This window comes from Lolium rigidum, chromosome 4, assembly GCF_022539505.1.
Source record: "Lolium rigidum isolate FL_2022 chromosome 4, APGP_CSIRO_Lrig_0.1, whole genome shotgun sequence".
In the NCBI taxonomy this organism is placed as follows: domain Eukaryota; kingdom Viridiplantae; phylum Streptophyta; class Magnoliopsida; order Poales; family Poaceae; genus Lolium; species Lolium rigidum.
Window position 1 is genome coordinate 244,348,283 of NC_061511.1, and position 16,587 is coordinate 244,364,869.

A 16,587-nucleotide genomic window follows, 5' to 3' on the forward strand; every position below is an offset into this window, starting at 1 on the left:
GATCGGCGGCGACGGCGTCTCGATGAGGTTTTCCGTATCGTGGTTTCTTTCGCCTCGGGGGTTTCGCGACGGAGGCTTTAAGTAGGCGGAAGGGCGGGTCAGGGGGCGTCACGAGGGGCCCACACTATAGGTCGGCGCGGCCAGGGCTTGGGCCGCGCCGCCCTATAGTGTGGCCACCTCGTGGCCCCACTTCGTGTGTTCTTCGGTCTTCGGAAGCTCCGTGGAAAAATAGGGCCACTGGGTCTTCGTTTCGTCCAATTCCGAGAATATTTCGTTACTAGGATTTACGAAACCAAAAACAGCGAGAAAACGAGAGCGGCACTTCGGCATCTTGTTAATAGGTTAGTTCCAGAAAATGCACGAATATGACATAAAGTGTGCATAAAACATGTAGGTATCATCAATAATATGGCATAGAACATAAGAAATTATCGATACGTCGGAGACGTATCACCGGTCCTGGTGGCCGGCGAGGCGGTCGAGGCCGCGGCCCTGGGCGCCCCCGGGGCCGGGGAAGGGGCCACCGTGGTGGAGCAGCTACGGCCCCACGCTCGCCATCGCCTGCGCCCTCCTCGTCTTCGCAAGACGACCGCTGCTTCGAGTTCCTCCTCCGCATCGACGACGACCCACTCGGCATCAAGCGGCTCCTGGACAAGTTCGTCGAGTTCGTCGATGGCGTCGAGACGGCGCATTTGCAGCTACGGGAGGCCAACTGCAACTTCTGCCGCTGGGTCGTGGAGGTCCTGTTCAACGGGCAGGGCAAGATGTACCTGCACACGGGGTGGGACAAGTTCGCCCGTGACCTCGCGCTCGAGCCCGGCTGCCAGCTCACCTTCCTCTACGAGGGGGACGGCGAGATGATCGTAAGGTGTTCGACGACACAGCCTGCCGCAGGCACTACCACACCGGCGAATCCGGCTCGGACACCGATAGTTAGAACTTAGAATGTTCTTTCTTTGCAGCGAATCTGGGTACGGGCCAGACAAAGCCAGTAGTGGAGGTCTCTGTCTGTTCTTCCTCGGTAGAACCAACAAGGGCACCGTCTCCTCCTACTGGATTTTCCAGTTTGGGTGATTGAGTGTGCCCTCGAATGTTCTTTCTTGGTAGCGAACATACGGAAATCAACACAACTGGTTTCTTTTTTTAAAATGTTATATTTGTGTTAACCATGGTTCAAACTATGTGTTAGTTTATGTAAACCATGTTCCAAACTATGTGTTAGTTTGTGCAAAATCATGTTTCAACATGTAATAGTTGGAACTATGTTTAAATGGAGAAGAGGAAAAAAAATAAGAAAAAAATAAATGCATCGCCCCGCTGGAGCAGCTCCCAGACGCAAACGGACGCGCAGACAAAAATAGTCATTTTAGCATCCACAACGCGACACAAACGGATACTCACGGACATTAATATGCGTCGCGCCGCTGAAGATGCCCTGAGGCGCGGGCCACCCGCTCGCTTAGCCATCAAGTATGTAGCCTTGGCATGAGCAAGTGGCTCGCTTAGCTTCAGCTAGCTTGTTTTAGTTTAGCACGTACTCGCATTGATTGAGAGTTAAGAAAAAATTTCAGTCAAAGACATACTAAGTACATACGATGGCACGAGTACAATTACGATAACATACGAGTACAGTAACAAATAACACACAACTACAGTTACATGCACCACATGAGTACAACTGTACCACACAAGTACAGTTACATATAGAGTACAGATACAGTCGTGCACACGAGCAAGTACGGGTACAGTCGTGCACACGACCAAGTACAGGTACAGAAGTACAATCGCGCACATAAGCAAGTACTGATACAGAAATATAGTCGCACACACGAGGAAGTACTGGTACATAAGCGTAGATACAGTAGAGCACACGAGTAAGTACAACTGAGTAAGGAAAAAACTGCATCAAATACACTAAAAACAGAAGTACTTCTTCGTTGAAGCACGAGTACAGTTAAGTACACAACACGATTACAACCATACTAGTATTTTAAGTACGAAAAAAAAGTATGCTGAAACCTATCAATATGGGATCTAGTTATGAAGATCTCGACCTGAGGGTCTCAAAAATAAAAACGGTTCGTAATTTGAACTTACGGTAATCAAGTTATTTTATTTTTAAAAAACGAATCTAGAAATTAAAGGGAAAAACTGATACAACGCAGTCCCCTCTGCCTTCTCTCTCCTCCCTCATACCCACATTGCTTCCCCTTGCGACACGTGGCGAGCAGTGAGGTTACTTTCCAGGGATTTTCTAGCACCACAACGCGCCACTTGTCGCGTGCGGAACGAGTTGTCTTTTCTTCGCGAATGTTGACCTTTTTTTAACGATCTCGTGGTTTCAGTAGCTGAAGTTAGCTAAAGATGTGAATTTCAGGTGGATTCGGGTGCAGGCCCATGACGTTCCCGCGATGGCTGGTTTTGAAATCAGCGGCCGCAACCGCGACGGAGGTCATCGCCGCCGTCTGCAAGGTGAAGAACCTCGACCCCCGCCAATACATTGATTTGACTTTGCTATACAATTGTGTAAACACATCTAAACTTGCCCAGTAGCTGGGCAAAATTCACTCAAAATTCACCGCTAGAACCCATGCAACTCACAACACCGTCGCAGTCTTTCCCAGTCGCGCTCCGATCGATCGGCCGGTCCGCGCCATCTCTACCGTCCCTCGATGATGGTGATGGTCATGCTGTCCACGAAGCTGCCGTCAGCCCTGCTCGACGACGTGTCCTCCGTCGTCGCCGCCGCCGCGGCTCGCCTCGCGGCGAAGCCGGGCTGCTTGGGGGCCGGCAGCGAGGCGGCGTCGGCGGCGGCCAGCATCGTGAGCGCCTGCGACATGAGGGGCCGGTCCTCCGGGTTCTCCTGCACGCACAGGAGCCCCACCTTGTGGCACTTGAGCACCTCCTCCGGGTCGAATGTCCCCTGCAGGGTCTCGTCCACCAGATCCAGGCTCTTCCCCTCGCTCAGCAAGCTCCATGCCTGGTGACAAGAAATTCAGAGATACTGGCAGGTGAGAAACTCAGAGGTGCTTAATTAGGTCTTGGATTTTGGTAAGGAAACTTGTTCAGGCTTTTACATGTGCTAGAAGGTTCAGGTGGTTGGAGTAGCTGTAGACACCTCTGTTCCTTATACCGGTGATGATCTCCAGCACTATGACGCCGAAGCTAAACACGTCTGATTTCACCGAGAAAACCCCGTCCATCGCATACTCGGGAGCCATGTAGCCACTGTACCGAATCATGTAAAGATCATCCATGTCAGGGTACTGACATTGTTAATATAAGGTTATTGAATTGTTTGTCGAAACTTTGTAGCTACTTACTATGTGCCAACCACTCGAAGCGTATTGATTTCAGAGTCATCGCCGCCGAATATCCTTGCCATGCCGAAGTCTGAGATTTTGGGAGTCATGTCCTTATCCAAAAGAATGTTGCCTGTCTTCAGGTCTCTGTGGACGATCCTGTATCTCGAGTCCTGATGAAGGTACAACAAACCTCGGGCGATCCCCTCGATTATGCGGTACCGGGTTCGCCAGTCGAGAAGCATGCTCTTGGATTTGTCTGATAATAACATATATAAAGTTAATTGGTGCTTGTTCCTTGAAAGTTAAGAGGGAACTTTCATGCTCACAGAGGTTAATTAGGTGTATACCAAACAGAAAGAAGTCCAGGCTTTTGTTTGCCATGTATTCGTATATGAGTATCTTTTCTTGTCCACAGATGCAGCACCCAATAAGTCGAACAAGATTCCGATGCTGGAGTTTTGCTATCAACATGACCTCATTCTTGAACTCATCGGGACCCTGCGCTGATGCCTTCGAAAGCGTTTTAACAGCTATTTCTTGTCCATCTTCAAGCATACCCTGTATTTTTTAAGCAAGTATTGTTAATCAGACATATGTGAATGCTCTGTAATATGAAAACTTAGAAAGGTCATCTTTGATTTTGGGAGTTTTTGACTACTGATGACGTATTGTTATACTTGTATGCAAGAGCTGAAGTTCCAATTTTCTGATGCTTCGACACTAATAGTGAATTGTCTTTGAAACTTCAGTACCTTGTATACTGGCCCATAGCCACCTTCACCAAGCTTATTGTCAGCTGAGAAGCCCTCTGTGGCTGCTGCTATAGTCTCCAAATCATATATTGGCAAGTCCAGGTCAGCCCCATGACTAGTTCCTTCGGATTGTAGTGTTCTGCTGTGCAATACACCACTCCATTTACTTGGTGTTTCTATTGGAACAACAAATTTAGAAATGACAACAGCAAATAATAGGTTAGTTATTTTCCTTGGGAGTCTTCTTTTATATTTCGACTAAAGAGAGCTAATGTTCTTATTTTCTGGAAGTAAGAGACACATAGATCATTTGGAGCTACCTGATGATCTTGCTTTTGTCCTCTTTCTTTTCCAAAAGAAGAACCCTATAAGTGCCAGAATAACTGCCAGTACACAGACGCTGACGGCAGCTGCAATTATAACTTGCCCCTTCTTCTTAGACTTGCTAACTGAATCTGTGCAAGAAATTACCAATCTAAGTTTGATCATGGACACGATTGTAGATAAAGCATCCAACTGTGTTCATAAGAAAAAAAAAGAACATTTGTCTGTGCATATATATTACATTAATATGCACAGGGGTGTTATGCTACTTTTGAATTCTGACCATTCCCTTGGGTGATAAATGTAAGCATTTGTACGACTGCTAAACAAAGAGTACTGCGAAAAGAACATAATTGCATTTTGCAGTGGTTGAAGTTATTAGCCTAACCGTGACTTTGTGTTGAAGTATTCACGAATGCCGACATAGAAACATAGGTTGCATAAATCTAGTTATATATGGCATTAATTTTATTTTGATTTGTTCATCTGTGTGATCTTTTGTACCGAAGTTCATGATCTGATATGTAGGCATAGTTTAAAATAGCTGTCTATACCCAGGCTATAGCCTGCTATAGCCTTTCCCTCATGGTGCAGCTAACTGCATTAGCCCGCTAAAAGGTGTCGAAGTCCTTAAATAGCCGGCTATAGCCGGGTTATAGCTGTTTAGGGAGGTCGCGGCTATAGCCTGTAGCCGGCTATTTAAAACATATGTAGGTTGTATAAAATTCTGCACATATGAGGGCTTACAGTTCATTCAAAATATTCTCAACCAAGTTAAGGTGTCAAATGCTTTATGTAACACTTGCTTGTAGAACACGGGATGCAATGGGATCAAATGCTGGTAGGTGGTCATGCCCTACCAAGTTTTAAGCCTTTCAAGTCTGTGGTCCTGTTCTGTAGAATTCTGAACAATGGCACCGTGGATCCAAATGCCTCGCTCACAGTACACAAGCTACGATCATGTGGGAGATGAACTCTTATAATGTTGCAGGTGCAAAGCAAAAACTGGTCCAACATCTGTCCTTCGTCTCCAACAGAAATATTTGAATGATGATGTGATATGTATAAATACATTGCTTTTTTTGTGACGAAGAAGTCTTCAGATAGTTCAGTAACAGCTTCCAAGCTGTGAAGTTTTGGAGTGCCAACAACTTGTCCAGGTATGTTAATTTTCTTGCTTGCGTGTCTTGATTATTTCCTTTGAAAATGGAGCATCAGCTATTACATAATTATGGCGACACCTTGCCTGCTATTCCTTGAAATCCACTAAAGAAGTAATACGAAACTGGTAGGTTTTTTTCTGACAGTGTAAATATGTAGTGTATACTCAATTTGGTACCAAAACATGCAAATTGTTTGGTCCCTTCCAACTGAATGTAATGTCATGAATGCATCAGTCATGTGTCATACAGGTCAACCACATGTGGAAACAGACATCCACACCTAAGAAAAACATGTGGATTTGGACATGGTTGGGTGTCATTCATCACAATGTCCTGCAATTCCTCACGGCATTTAGACCTGATGTTCGACCACCATCCAGCTTACTACCAAATATGGAACCAGTGCACTAGAAACATCTAACCTCACTCTAAGATTTGGACTAGATGGTTCTAGCTTTATGAGTGACCTGGACCATTCCGACACAAAAAAGCTACGTTCGCTTCTTCCTGAAGGAAAGAACATATCGTGTACATTTTCGCTTAGCAGGGCCACTGGGGATAAGATTAGGACCGGAATTGTGCAGCAGCAGCAGGACCAACTCTAAAGTGAGATCGACGTGCTAAATTACTAGTAATAATGTGTCAGGTCTATTTACTGGTTAATTTCCCATGTGCTGTTCTGCAGCTATTTCAGGAATGAACTGTGACTGAATGATTGGGATTTGTGGAGTTGCGTGGAGTGGAATCAATTGCTGAATCGACAAACCGTGTTTCGCTCGTACTCCCATACATTGGATCAAGCCCGTTAGATCAGATCAGGGTGATCGTCTGAAAGACCACGGTACAGGGGTACTTGCTACGTGGAGATATATGAGATCTTGGTAAGAGTTGGAGCCTTAATTTTTGTCTCCATGTATATCATGGAGATTCTCTTCTCCTGAATTGAAGCTTATCCACGCCACCTCTTGCAAAATGAAAATTGCTTGCTTGTACAGGCATCTTGTTTCTGATATCAAAATTTCTAATTCTATGACTGCTCACTGATCATTGACCCATAGGGTCCACATAGGATCCACTTGGAGTATCCAGCAGGGAAGGCAGCTAGCAGAGAATATTTTCAATGTATAATCATTTTATAGATGATGATTTCTACTAGTACCAGTTGTTGCTGTCAGTTTGTGCTCTTCCATAAAAGCTCGTATAGAACAAATGCTTAGGGCTTCTTTGTTTCATAAAATAGAAAAACATAGGAATAGAAAAAGTATATGATTGAAATGTCATGGCTACTTGAATTCTATGGAAAGATGAAGTGTGATTGATTGTAGCAAAGGAAGTTTTGCATGAGGTATGATCTCATGGTTTTTCCTATAGGATTCACACTATACGATTCCTATAGGATTAGTTCCTATAGGATATGTTCTTATGAATCAAATAATATGTGTAGAAATTTTTTCTATGGGATTCAAATCCTACACAATTTCTATGCAATTCTTATGAATCAAAGGAGCCCTTACTTGGCAGGCACTAGAGGCCCAACCCAAAGAAGATGCATTGGCTAGAACCGATAAAAGAACAATCGAAGGTCTAAAGGCATGTCAAAATTGCTAAGTTCCCCCGGAAGCTGTTGATAATAGGCGATTAACTAAATGCTCATTTGGTACACCTCGTTTTATTTCACTTGGCAGGAATGAGATGACATGGATGCTATCATTCCATTGGCCAAACTGAAATTCCAAGCTGAAAAATCATGTTCGCTGCCACAAAGATTTATGAAATGATTTCCAGAAGAATGGCATGATCATAGATAGAAGTTTACTTAACATACAATACCAGTTCTTAGAATTTCCAATTGAAATGACGGTTCTAGTAGTTCTATGACAGCCAAACACGTTGGATGGAATCTTGATTCAGTTCCGGCACGAAATGATGGCCTCTAAGTACTTTCACGTTTATGTGGAACCAAGAATTGGCTTGTTTTTAAAGTTTGCTTTATCTGTTGTCTTTCCAGGATTTGATCACAACCTCTCATCTAACCAAGCTTTAAGCTACTGTATAATAATACTATCCGTTAACCAAAGGTGCTGATTAGTCACACTTGCATTATGATATGAATATGACTATACTCAAAGTACTCCATAATCGTAATGAATTACTCTATTTTCTTTTTCCCTCCTAAAAAGTGGGTTTGACTACTCAGATTGGTGAGTACTGAAAAGAGTGGAGTGAGGCCCAAATGCATGGAGAGATGCCCCTCACTGATTAAACCCTGTGCTGAAAGCAAGATCTAGGTCGGCATTCCGCCACTCTCTGCTGTTTGATCGGGACAAACTAAAGTCGTGCGCACATGGCAAAAAGCTAAATGCCCCCAAGAGAACCCAAAACAAAATGACCAGATGCCAATGCTGTCTGTAATCTTGCGCGTCAGATGATAGGTCGCAACAAATCTCACCAACCAGCATGCATCATCATGAGTAATCACATGGCAGAATTACGAGAGAAAAATAATGCTGATCGGGACACGTACGTACCGAGATCGGCGGCGGCGAGGCGGACGTAGAGGTCCTGGCCGAAGCTTGGGTACACGCGGAGGTCGGCGAGCGCGCCGCTCCACATGACGCAGCCGCGGCGTCCGAACGGCGCGCTGAGGTTGGCGCTGGCGTACGCCGTGCAGGAGCAGTTCCCCAGGCACCTCTCCCGGCAGTCCGCGAGGCTGGCGGCGGAGTCCACCACGGCGGCCGTCGTGTCGGGCACCTTGGCGTGCGGCACCACCGCGAACCCGTCGGTGCCGTTCCCGCAGTCGACCGGCGTGGCGCGCGCGCAGCCGGCCCGGTTGTCCCGCAGCGCCCACGCCTCCGGCGACCGCGGCGCGAACCCGCGCAGGCACGAGCACACCGGGAAGCCGTTGGTGTCGCACACCCCGTTGGCCCCGCACGGGTTCACGGCGTCGCACTGGTCCTTGGGCGCGTACCAGTACATGTTCCACGCGCCCGCCGCCCACACCCACGTCCACCGCTGCAGCAGCCCGCCGGCGGCGCCCGTGCTGTTCAGCGCCAGCCGCGACAGGAAGCTCGAGTTGGGCACCTGGAAGCTGTAGCTCACCTCCTTGGGCGTGTTCACGAACCGGAAGCTGAACCCCGTGTAGGTCACCGTGTCGGGAACGCCGGTGAACTGGAGCCCGTCCCAGGGCCCCGACCGCCACACCTTCTCGCCACCGTTCCAGATGAACACCTCCGGGTCGCCCGAGGTGTCCATGGCCGCCACCACCGGGCCGGGGGACGGGTCCGAGGGGCTCGTCCACGCCGTCAGCGTCATGTTCGCGCCGGTCGCGAAGTCCATCCCGACGCGCATCCCGGGGAGCAGAGTGTCGGTGGGGTGGTCGAACCCCTGCCACGCCACGCGCCCGCCAGCGTCGGAGACCACCAGGTTGCCGTCGTCCCGTATCCGCGCCGTGTACTGCCCGGCGCCCGCGCCGGGCGCCGGGGAGACGGACCAGACGACGGTGGAGTTGGCGTCGGCGACGGCGAGCGTGCCGTCGGCGGAGACGGACAGGGTCGCGCCGGCGTTGTCCTCCACGGGGCCCGGGACGGGGTCGGCGCGGTTGGCGACCCAGACGACGGTGCGGACGGAGACACGGGCGTACCAGATGCCGACGTAGGTGTTGTTGGAGCCCGGCGGAGTGAAGAAGCCCACCACGAAGCTGCCGCTGCCGGCAGAGACCAGCGTGTCGTTGCCCCTCAGCGGCTGGCCCGGCGAGATGATGTCTCGGGCGTGGGAAGACGACGAGAGCATCAGCAGCAGCAGCTGGAGGAGGCACAGCAGCTGGCTAGCCATCGCCGCGGGGAGCGCAGCGGCTGTACAGAGTAGCTGTTAGCCTGTTAAGCTCGCGGCAAAGATGCGAGAGCATCCTCTTGATTATGTTACACGGAGCTTTCAGTAAGGCCAGTGTTACACAGTAACGATTCGCGAGCGCTTCTTCAATTATAAAGAAAGTGTCAACTGTGTAGTGGAATATATTTTTAACGATTAGTACCACATATATTCATAGTAATAAAATAGTACATGGTAGATATACATGACTCCAACGATTTTTTTTTAAAAGATAGTAACAAATTTTTGAGGTCTTCAAAATCTTTCTTCTCAGAACACAATCTTGTACTCTTCTGAAGAAGATAAATAACAAACCATAGACCTGTAAATACCGACGAAAGTTCTTCCATAATTTTTTGAGCTACAATGCTAAGGCTGCGTGCGCAGACGCAACCATTAAAGTAGTCATTCAACATCGGCAAGAGTACCAACACCGGTATGTCAGGTAATAACAGCCAACTACCTTTGTCGTCGTCGATGGAGAGCCGAGAGTACGAATCACCATTGTCGAGGACGTAACAGCCGGGACAAAAGCTGCGAGGATAATTCTCCTCGCGACAACAACGACAAAAGATCCAAAATCGATCTAGCGAAGCAAGATCTCAAAGCCCATACCTAGAAAATTGTAATCTTTCAACACCACCATTGACGCCGGGATGTAGATCTCGTCGCCAAACGAATGGTCGAAGATCACTTATTGCAGACGATGCATCTCCATTGAGGTAAACCAACAAGAAGACGGCTACCAAAATACTAACATAATCTAATCAAAACATTACTTTTATTGGAAACTCCACGCATAGATCGGGTTCCCCATTCCTCGCGATACCGACGAAGCCGACCGGATAAGAGGGAACCGATCTATGGAGGAAGATGAACCGGAGGCGGCAGCTGCGCGTGCGTGTTTTCTAGGATTTTTGTAACTGTGTCGTGGAATTTGATACTGTTATTGCCGTAGGTATTCCGTCTAGCGAGAAAATAACAATCACAGCACCAATATGATATCAAGATACCTATTTTTTAGAACACAGTACAACGTAGATGCTCACAAACACGTACGTACAAACACCCCTATGAACGCACGCATGCACACCCTACCCCTATGAGCACCTCCGAGAGACTGAGCCGGCATATCTTGAGGTTGACGAAGTCACCACTGGCGCCTCGCTATTGACGTGCACGTCACCTATCACTGAAAGCTTAGCGCCGGTTAAATCCTGAAATAAATCCAGATAAATGCAAACGCACATGCCAAATCTAGGACTTAAATCTGGGTGGCTAGTTCCACCACAAGGCATCTAACCACCAGAACCAAGCTCCGTTTGCCAAGATACCTATATTTGTTAAGATAGTTTAGCGAATTTTATCTATTCTGCGGAGTATGAATACAGGCGATTCTCATCATTAATATGGGAGTGGCTAGGAAGCAGTTGACTGAGAATTTGTTATGTCTCCGCCGACGCCCTAGAAGCACGCAGCGAGCCACCATTTCGCTGAGGACGCGCCTGAAGAGCAGCATATCCCCATGTTTAATTGGCTAGCTAGCTTCCTACTTTTTTTTTTTTGAAGATGAGCTAGCTTTCTACTTGTTGAACAACATATCGTACGTCCTTTTAATTTGGATGGAGCTAATTAATAATAGTTTTAATCTCACTTAGTCTAGTACTGGTACTTCACCGAAAAATAAAATTTAGACAGTGAAAGTGCAAGTGATTTAAAATTGAAGAACAAGTAAAAGGACTTAAAAAAATCTGGAAACAAAAAAATGCTATTTACATATTTCTTGAGAAAAGTGCAACTCATACCAAAAATCGGTTTTTAGTTTTGCACATTGTTGGAGAAAACTGCAACTAATATACAAAACCTCTAGTTGCACATTTCAGTAGAAAAGTGTAACTCGTATCAATACAGGTACGGTTCCTGATACGTCTCCGACGTATCGATAATTTCTTGTGTTCTATGCCATATTATTGATGATACCTACATGTTTTATGCACACTTTATGTCATATTCGTGCATTTTCTGGAACTAACCTATTAACAAGATGCCGAAGTGCCGATTCTTGTTTTCTAGCTGTTTTTGGTTTCAGAAATCCTAGTAACGAAATATTCTCGGAATTGGACGAAACGAAGACCCGGGGGCCTATTTCGCCACGAACCTTCCGGAAGACCGAAGAGCATACGAAGTGGGGCCACGAGGTGGCCAAACCACATGGCGGCGCGGCCAAGGGGGCCCGCGCCGCCACGTGGTGTGGGCCCCTCGTCGGCCCCCGACTCTGCCCTTCCGCCTACTTAAAGCCTCCGTCGCGAAACTCCCGATGCGAAAAACCACGATACGGAAAACCTTACCGAGACGCCGCCGCCGCCAATCCCATCTCGGGGGATTACGGAGATCTCCTCCGGCACCCTGCCGGAGAGGGGATTCATCTCCCGGAGGACTCTACGCCGCCATGGTCGCCTCCGGAGTGATGAGTGAGTAGTTCACCCCTGGACTATGGGTCCATAGCAGTAGCTAGATGGTTGTCTTCTCCTCATTGTGCTTCATTGTTGGATCTTGTGAGCTGCCTAACATGATCAAGATCATCTATATGTACTACTCTATGTTGTGTTTGTCGGGATCCGATGGATAGAGAATACCATGTTATGTTAATTATCAAGTTATTACATATGTGTTGTTTATGATCTTGCATGCTCTCCGTTACTAGTAGAGGCTCGGCCAAGTTTTTGCTCTTAACTCCAAGAGGGAGTATTTATGCTCGATAGTGGGTTCATGCCTGCATTGACACACGGGACGAGTGACGAGAAAGTTCTAAGGTTGTGTTGTCTTTGTTGCCACTAGGGATAAAACATTGGCGCTATGTCCGAGGATGTAGTTGTTGATTACATTATGCACCATACTTAATGCAATTGTCTGTTGCTTTGCAACTTAATACTGGAAGGGTTTCGGATGATAACCTGAAGGTGGACTTTTTAGGCATAGATGCAGTTGGATGGCGGTCTATGTACTTTGTCGTAATGCCCAATTAAATCTCACTATACTTATCATGACATGTATGTGCATTGTTATGCTCTCTCTATTTGTCAATTGCTCGACTGTAATTTGTTCACCCAACATGCTTTTATCTTATGGGAGAGACACCTCTAGTGAGCTGTGGACCCCGGTCCATTCTTTAATACCGAAATACAAATCTGCTCGCAATACTTGTTTTTCTTGTTTTCTCTCGCAAACAATCATCTTCCACACAATTCGGTTAATCCTTTGTTACTGGCAAGCCGGTGAGATTGAGAACCTCCACTGTTTCGTTGGGGCAAAGTACTTTGGTTGTGTTGTGCGAGGTTCCACGTTGGCGCGGAATCCCTGGTGTTGCGCCGCACTACATCCCGCCGCCATCAACCTTCAACGTGCATCTTGGCTCCTCCTGGTTCGATAAACCTTGGTTTCTTTCTGAGGGAAAACTTGCTGTTGTGCGCATCATACCTTCCTCTTGGGGTTGCCCAACGAACGTGTGAAATACACGCCATCAAGCTCTTTTTATGGCGCCGTTGCCGGGGAGATCAAGACACGCTGCAAGGGGAGTCTCCACTTCTCAATCTCTTTACTTTGTTTTTGTCTTGCTTTATTTTATTTACTACTTTGTTTGCTGCATTATATCAAAACACAAAAAAATTAGTTGCTAGCTTTACTTTATTTACTGTCTTGTTTGCTATATCAAAAACACAAAAAAAATTTGTTTACTTGCATTTACTTTATCTAGTTTGCTTTATTTACTACTGCTAAAATGGCTACCCCTGAAAATACTAAGTTGTGTGACTTCACTAGCACAAATAATAATGATTTCCTATGCACACCTATTGCTCCACCTGCTACTACAGCAGAATTCTTTGAAATTAAACCTGCTTTACTTAATCTTGTTATGCGAGAGCAATTTTCACAGTGTTAGTTACGATGATCTTGCTTGCCCATCTCGGTAATTTTGTTGAACTATGTGAAATGCAAAAGTATAAAGATGTAGATGGTGACATTATAAAATTAAAATTGTTTCCTTTCTCATTAAGAGGAAGAGCTAAAGATTGGTTGCTATCTCTCGCCTAAGAATAGTATTGATTCCTGGACTAAATGCAAGGATGCTTTTATTGGTAGATATTATCCCACGATACGTCTCCAACGTATCGATAATTTCTTGTGTTCCATGCCACATTATTGATGTTATCTACATGTTTTATGCACACTTTATGTCATATTCGTGCATTTTACGGAACTAACCTATTAACAAGATGCCGAAGTGCCGAGTTCTCGTTTTCTAGCTGTTTTTGGTTTCGAAATCCTAGTAACGAAATATTCTCGGAATCGGACGAAATCAACGCCAAAGATCTTAGAATCCCCGGAAGCATCCAGAACACACGAGAGGGACCGGAGGGGGGCACGGAGCCCACCACACCATGCCCGGCGCGGCCTAGGGGGCCCGCGCCCCCTAGGGTTTGGCCAGCCCTTCGACCCCCGGCGCCGCCTCTTCGCCTATAAAGAGCCCCTGGATCAGAAAACCCGATACCAATTGACGAAACCCACGAAACCTGCCGAGCCGCCGCCATCGCGAAGCCAAGATCGCGGGGACGGGATCTCTGTTCGGCACGCTGCCGGAGCGGGGAAGTGCCCCGGAAGGCTTCTCCATCGACACCGCTGCCATCTCCACCGCCATCTTCATCACCGCTCGCTGCTCCCATGAGGAGGAGTAGTTCTCCATCGAGGCTCGGGGCTGTACCGGTAGCTATGTGGTTCATCTCTCTCCTATGTAGTTCAATACAATAATCTCATGAGCTGCCTTACATGATTGAGATTCATATGATGATGCTTGTAATCTAGATGTCATTATGCTAGTCAAGTGAGTTTTACTTATGTGATCTCCGGAGACTCCTCGTCCCACGTGTGTAAAGGTGACAGGTGTGTGCACCGTGTGGGTCTCTTAGGCTAGATTTCACGAGAATACTTACTCATTGAATGGCATAGTGAGGTGCTTATTTATATCTCTTTAAGATTGCGGCATGTTGTATCACAATTTATCCATGTGCTACTCTAGTGATTTGTTATTAAAGTAGTTTATTCCTCCCTGCATGTGTGCAAAGGTGACGGTGCGTGCACCGTGTTAGTACTTGGTTTATGCTATGATCATGATCTCTTGTAGATTATGGAGTTAACTATTGCTATGATATATTGATGTGATCTATTCCTCCTACATATGCATGAAGGTGACGAGTGTGCATGCTATGCTAGTACTTGGTTTAGTAGCGTTGATCTATCTTACACTAAAGGTTACTTAAACATGAGCATTATTGTGGAGCTTGTTAACTCCGGCATTGAGGGTTCGTGTAATCCTACGCAATGTGTTCATCATCCAACAAAAGTGTAGAGTATGCATTTATCCGTTCTGTTATGTGATCAATGTTGAGAGTGTCCACTAGTGAAAGTGTAATCCCTAGGCCTTGTTCCTAAATACTGCTGAGTTACTACTGCTTGTTTACTACTGCTGCGTTACTACTGCTTGAGTTACTACTTGCTTGTTACTCGTTTCTACTGCGTTACTACTGCTGCAATACCACCACCATCAACTACACGCCAAGCACTTTTACTGGCACCGTTGCTACTTGCTCATACTTATTTATACCACACTGTATTTCACTATCTCTTTGCCGAACTAGTGCACCTATTTGGTGTGTTGGGGACACAAGAGACTTCTTGCTTTGTGGTTGCGGGGTTGCATGAGAGGGATATCTTTGACCTCTTCCTCCCCGAGTTCGATAAACCTTGGGTATCCACTTAAGGGAAACTTGCTGCTGTTCTACAAACCTCTGCTCTTGGAGGCCCAACACTGTCTACAAGAATAGAAGCTCCCGTAGACATCAAGCACTTTTCTGGCGCCGTTGCCGGGGAGGAAAGGTAAAAAGGCTCTCATACTACGGTCCCAGGTAAAGTATTTTTCTGGCGCCGTTGTGTGTGTGCTCGAAGCTATTTCCTTTAGATCCTGCAATTGCATCTTGTTGTTTCTTGTTTACACTAGTTTGGCATAATGTACAAGAGTGAGCTTCTTATTCTATTTCCTGATTTAAAACATGGATTGTTTGATGCGAAAATTAAAAAACCTATGAAATCTTCTTTGCATGCTGGTAGTAATATTAGTATGAACGCTTCGAACACCATTGTTGATAATGATATAGAAAGTTCTAAGCTTGGGGAAGCTGGTTTTCATGATATTTTTAGTCCCCCAAGCATTGAGGAGAAAATTTTCTTTGATGATACTTTGCCTCCTATTTCGATGATTATAATGATAGTGGTCTTTTGATGCCACTTACTCGCTGAGAGTAAATTTTGTTGTGATTATACTATGCCTCCTACACTTGATGAGAATAATAATGATAGCTACTTTGTTGAATTTGCTCCCACTACAACTAATAAAATTGATTATGCTTATGTGGAGAGTAATAATTTTATGCATGAGACTCATGATAAGAATGCTTTATGTGATAGTTATATTGTTGAGTTTGCTCATGTTGCTACTGAAAGTTATTATGAGAGAGGAAAATATGGTTGTAGAAATTTTCATGTTACTAAAATGCCTCTCTATGTGCTGAAATTTTTGATGCTACACTTGTTTTATCTTCCTATGCTTGTTACTTTGCTCCTCATGAACTTGTTTATTTACAAGATTCCTATGCATAGGAAGCATGTTAGAATTAAATGTGTTTTGAATTTGCCTCTTGGTGCTCTCTTTTGCTTCAAATACTATTTCTTGCGAGTGCATCATTAAAACTGCTGAGCCCATCTTAATGGCTATAAAGAAAAGAACTTCTTGGGAGATAACCCATGTGTTATTTTGCTACAGTACTTTGTTTTATATTTGTGTCTTGGAAGTTGTTTACTACTGTAGCAACCTCTCCTTATCTTAGTTTTGAGTTTTGTTGTGCCAAGTTAAGCCGTTGATAGAAAAGTAAGTACTAGATTTGGATTACTGCGCAGTTCCAGATTTCTTTGCTGTCACGAATCTGAGCCCACTGCCCTGCAGGAAGCTCAGAAAATTATGCCAATTTACGAGCATGATCCTCAGATATGTACGCAACTTTCATTCAATTTGAGCATTTTCATTTGAGCAGGTCTGGTGGCCTAATAAAATCCATCTTTACGGAC

The 16,587-nt window shown here is 45.8% G+C and overlaps 1 protein-coding gene across 1 annotated transcript; it reads right to left on the bottom strand.

Moving 5' to 3' along the window:
- Window positions 1-2,477: 2,477 nt before the first annotated feature.
- Window positions 2,478-9,483, bottom strand: LOC124707428 (receptor-like serine/threonine-protein kinase SD1-8). The gene is made up of 7 exons (XM_047239083.1): window positions 8,073-9,483; window positions 4,378-4,512; window positions 4,058-4,233; window positions 3,653-3,863; window positions 3,324-3,561; window positions 3,078-3,228; window positions 2,478-2,980 (listed from the first exon to the last, which is right to left on the bottom strand). The coding sequence occupies exons 1-7, from the start codon at window positions 9,373-9,375 to the stop codon at window positions 2,660-2,662; spliced, it is 2,535 nt and encodes an 844-aa protein (XP_047095039.1). The 5' UTR covers window positions 9,376-9,483; the 3' UTR covers window positions 2,478-2,659.
- Between the last annotated feature and the right edge of the window lie 7,104 nt (window positions 9,484-16,587).

Excerpts from the sequence above, each read along its gene's own strand:
- LOC124707428 (XM_047239083.1), bottom strand. The coding sequence starts at position 9,375 with ATGGCTAGCCAGCTGCTGTGCCTCCTCCAGCTGCTGCTGCTGATGCTC. Across the intron at positions 4,513-8,072 it reads CCTCGCCGCCGCCGATCTCG|ATTCAGTTAGCAAGTCTAAG; the intron begins GTACGTACGTGT and ends TTTCTTGCACAG. Across the intron at positions 3,562-3,652 it reads CCTGGACTTCTTTCTGTTTG|ACAAATCCAAGAGCATGCTT; the intron begins GTATACACCTAA and ends TGTTATTATCAG.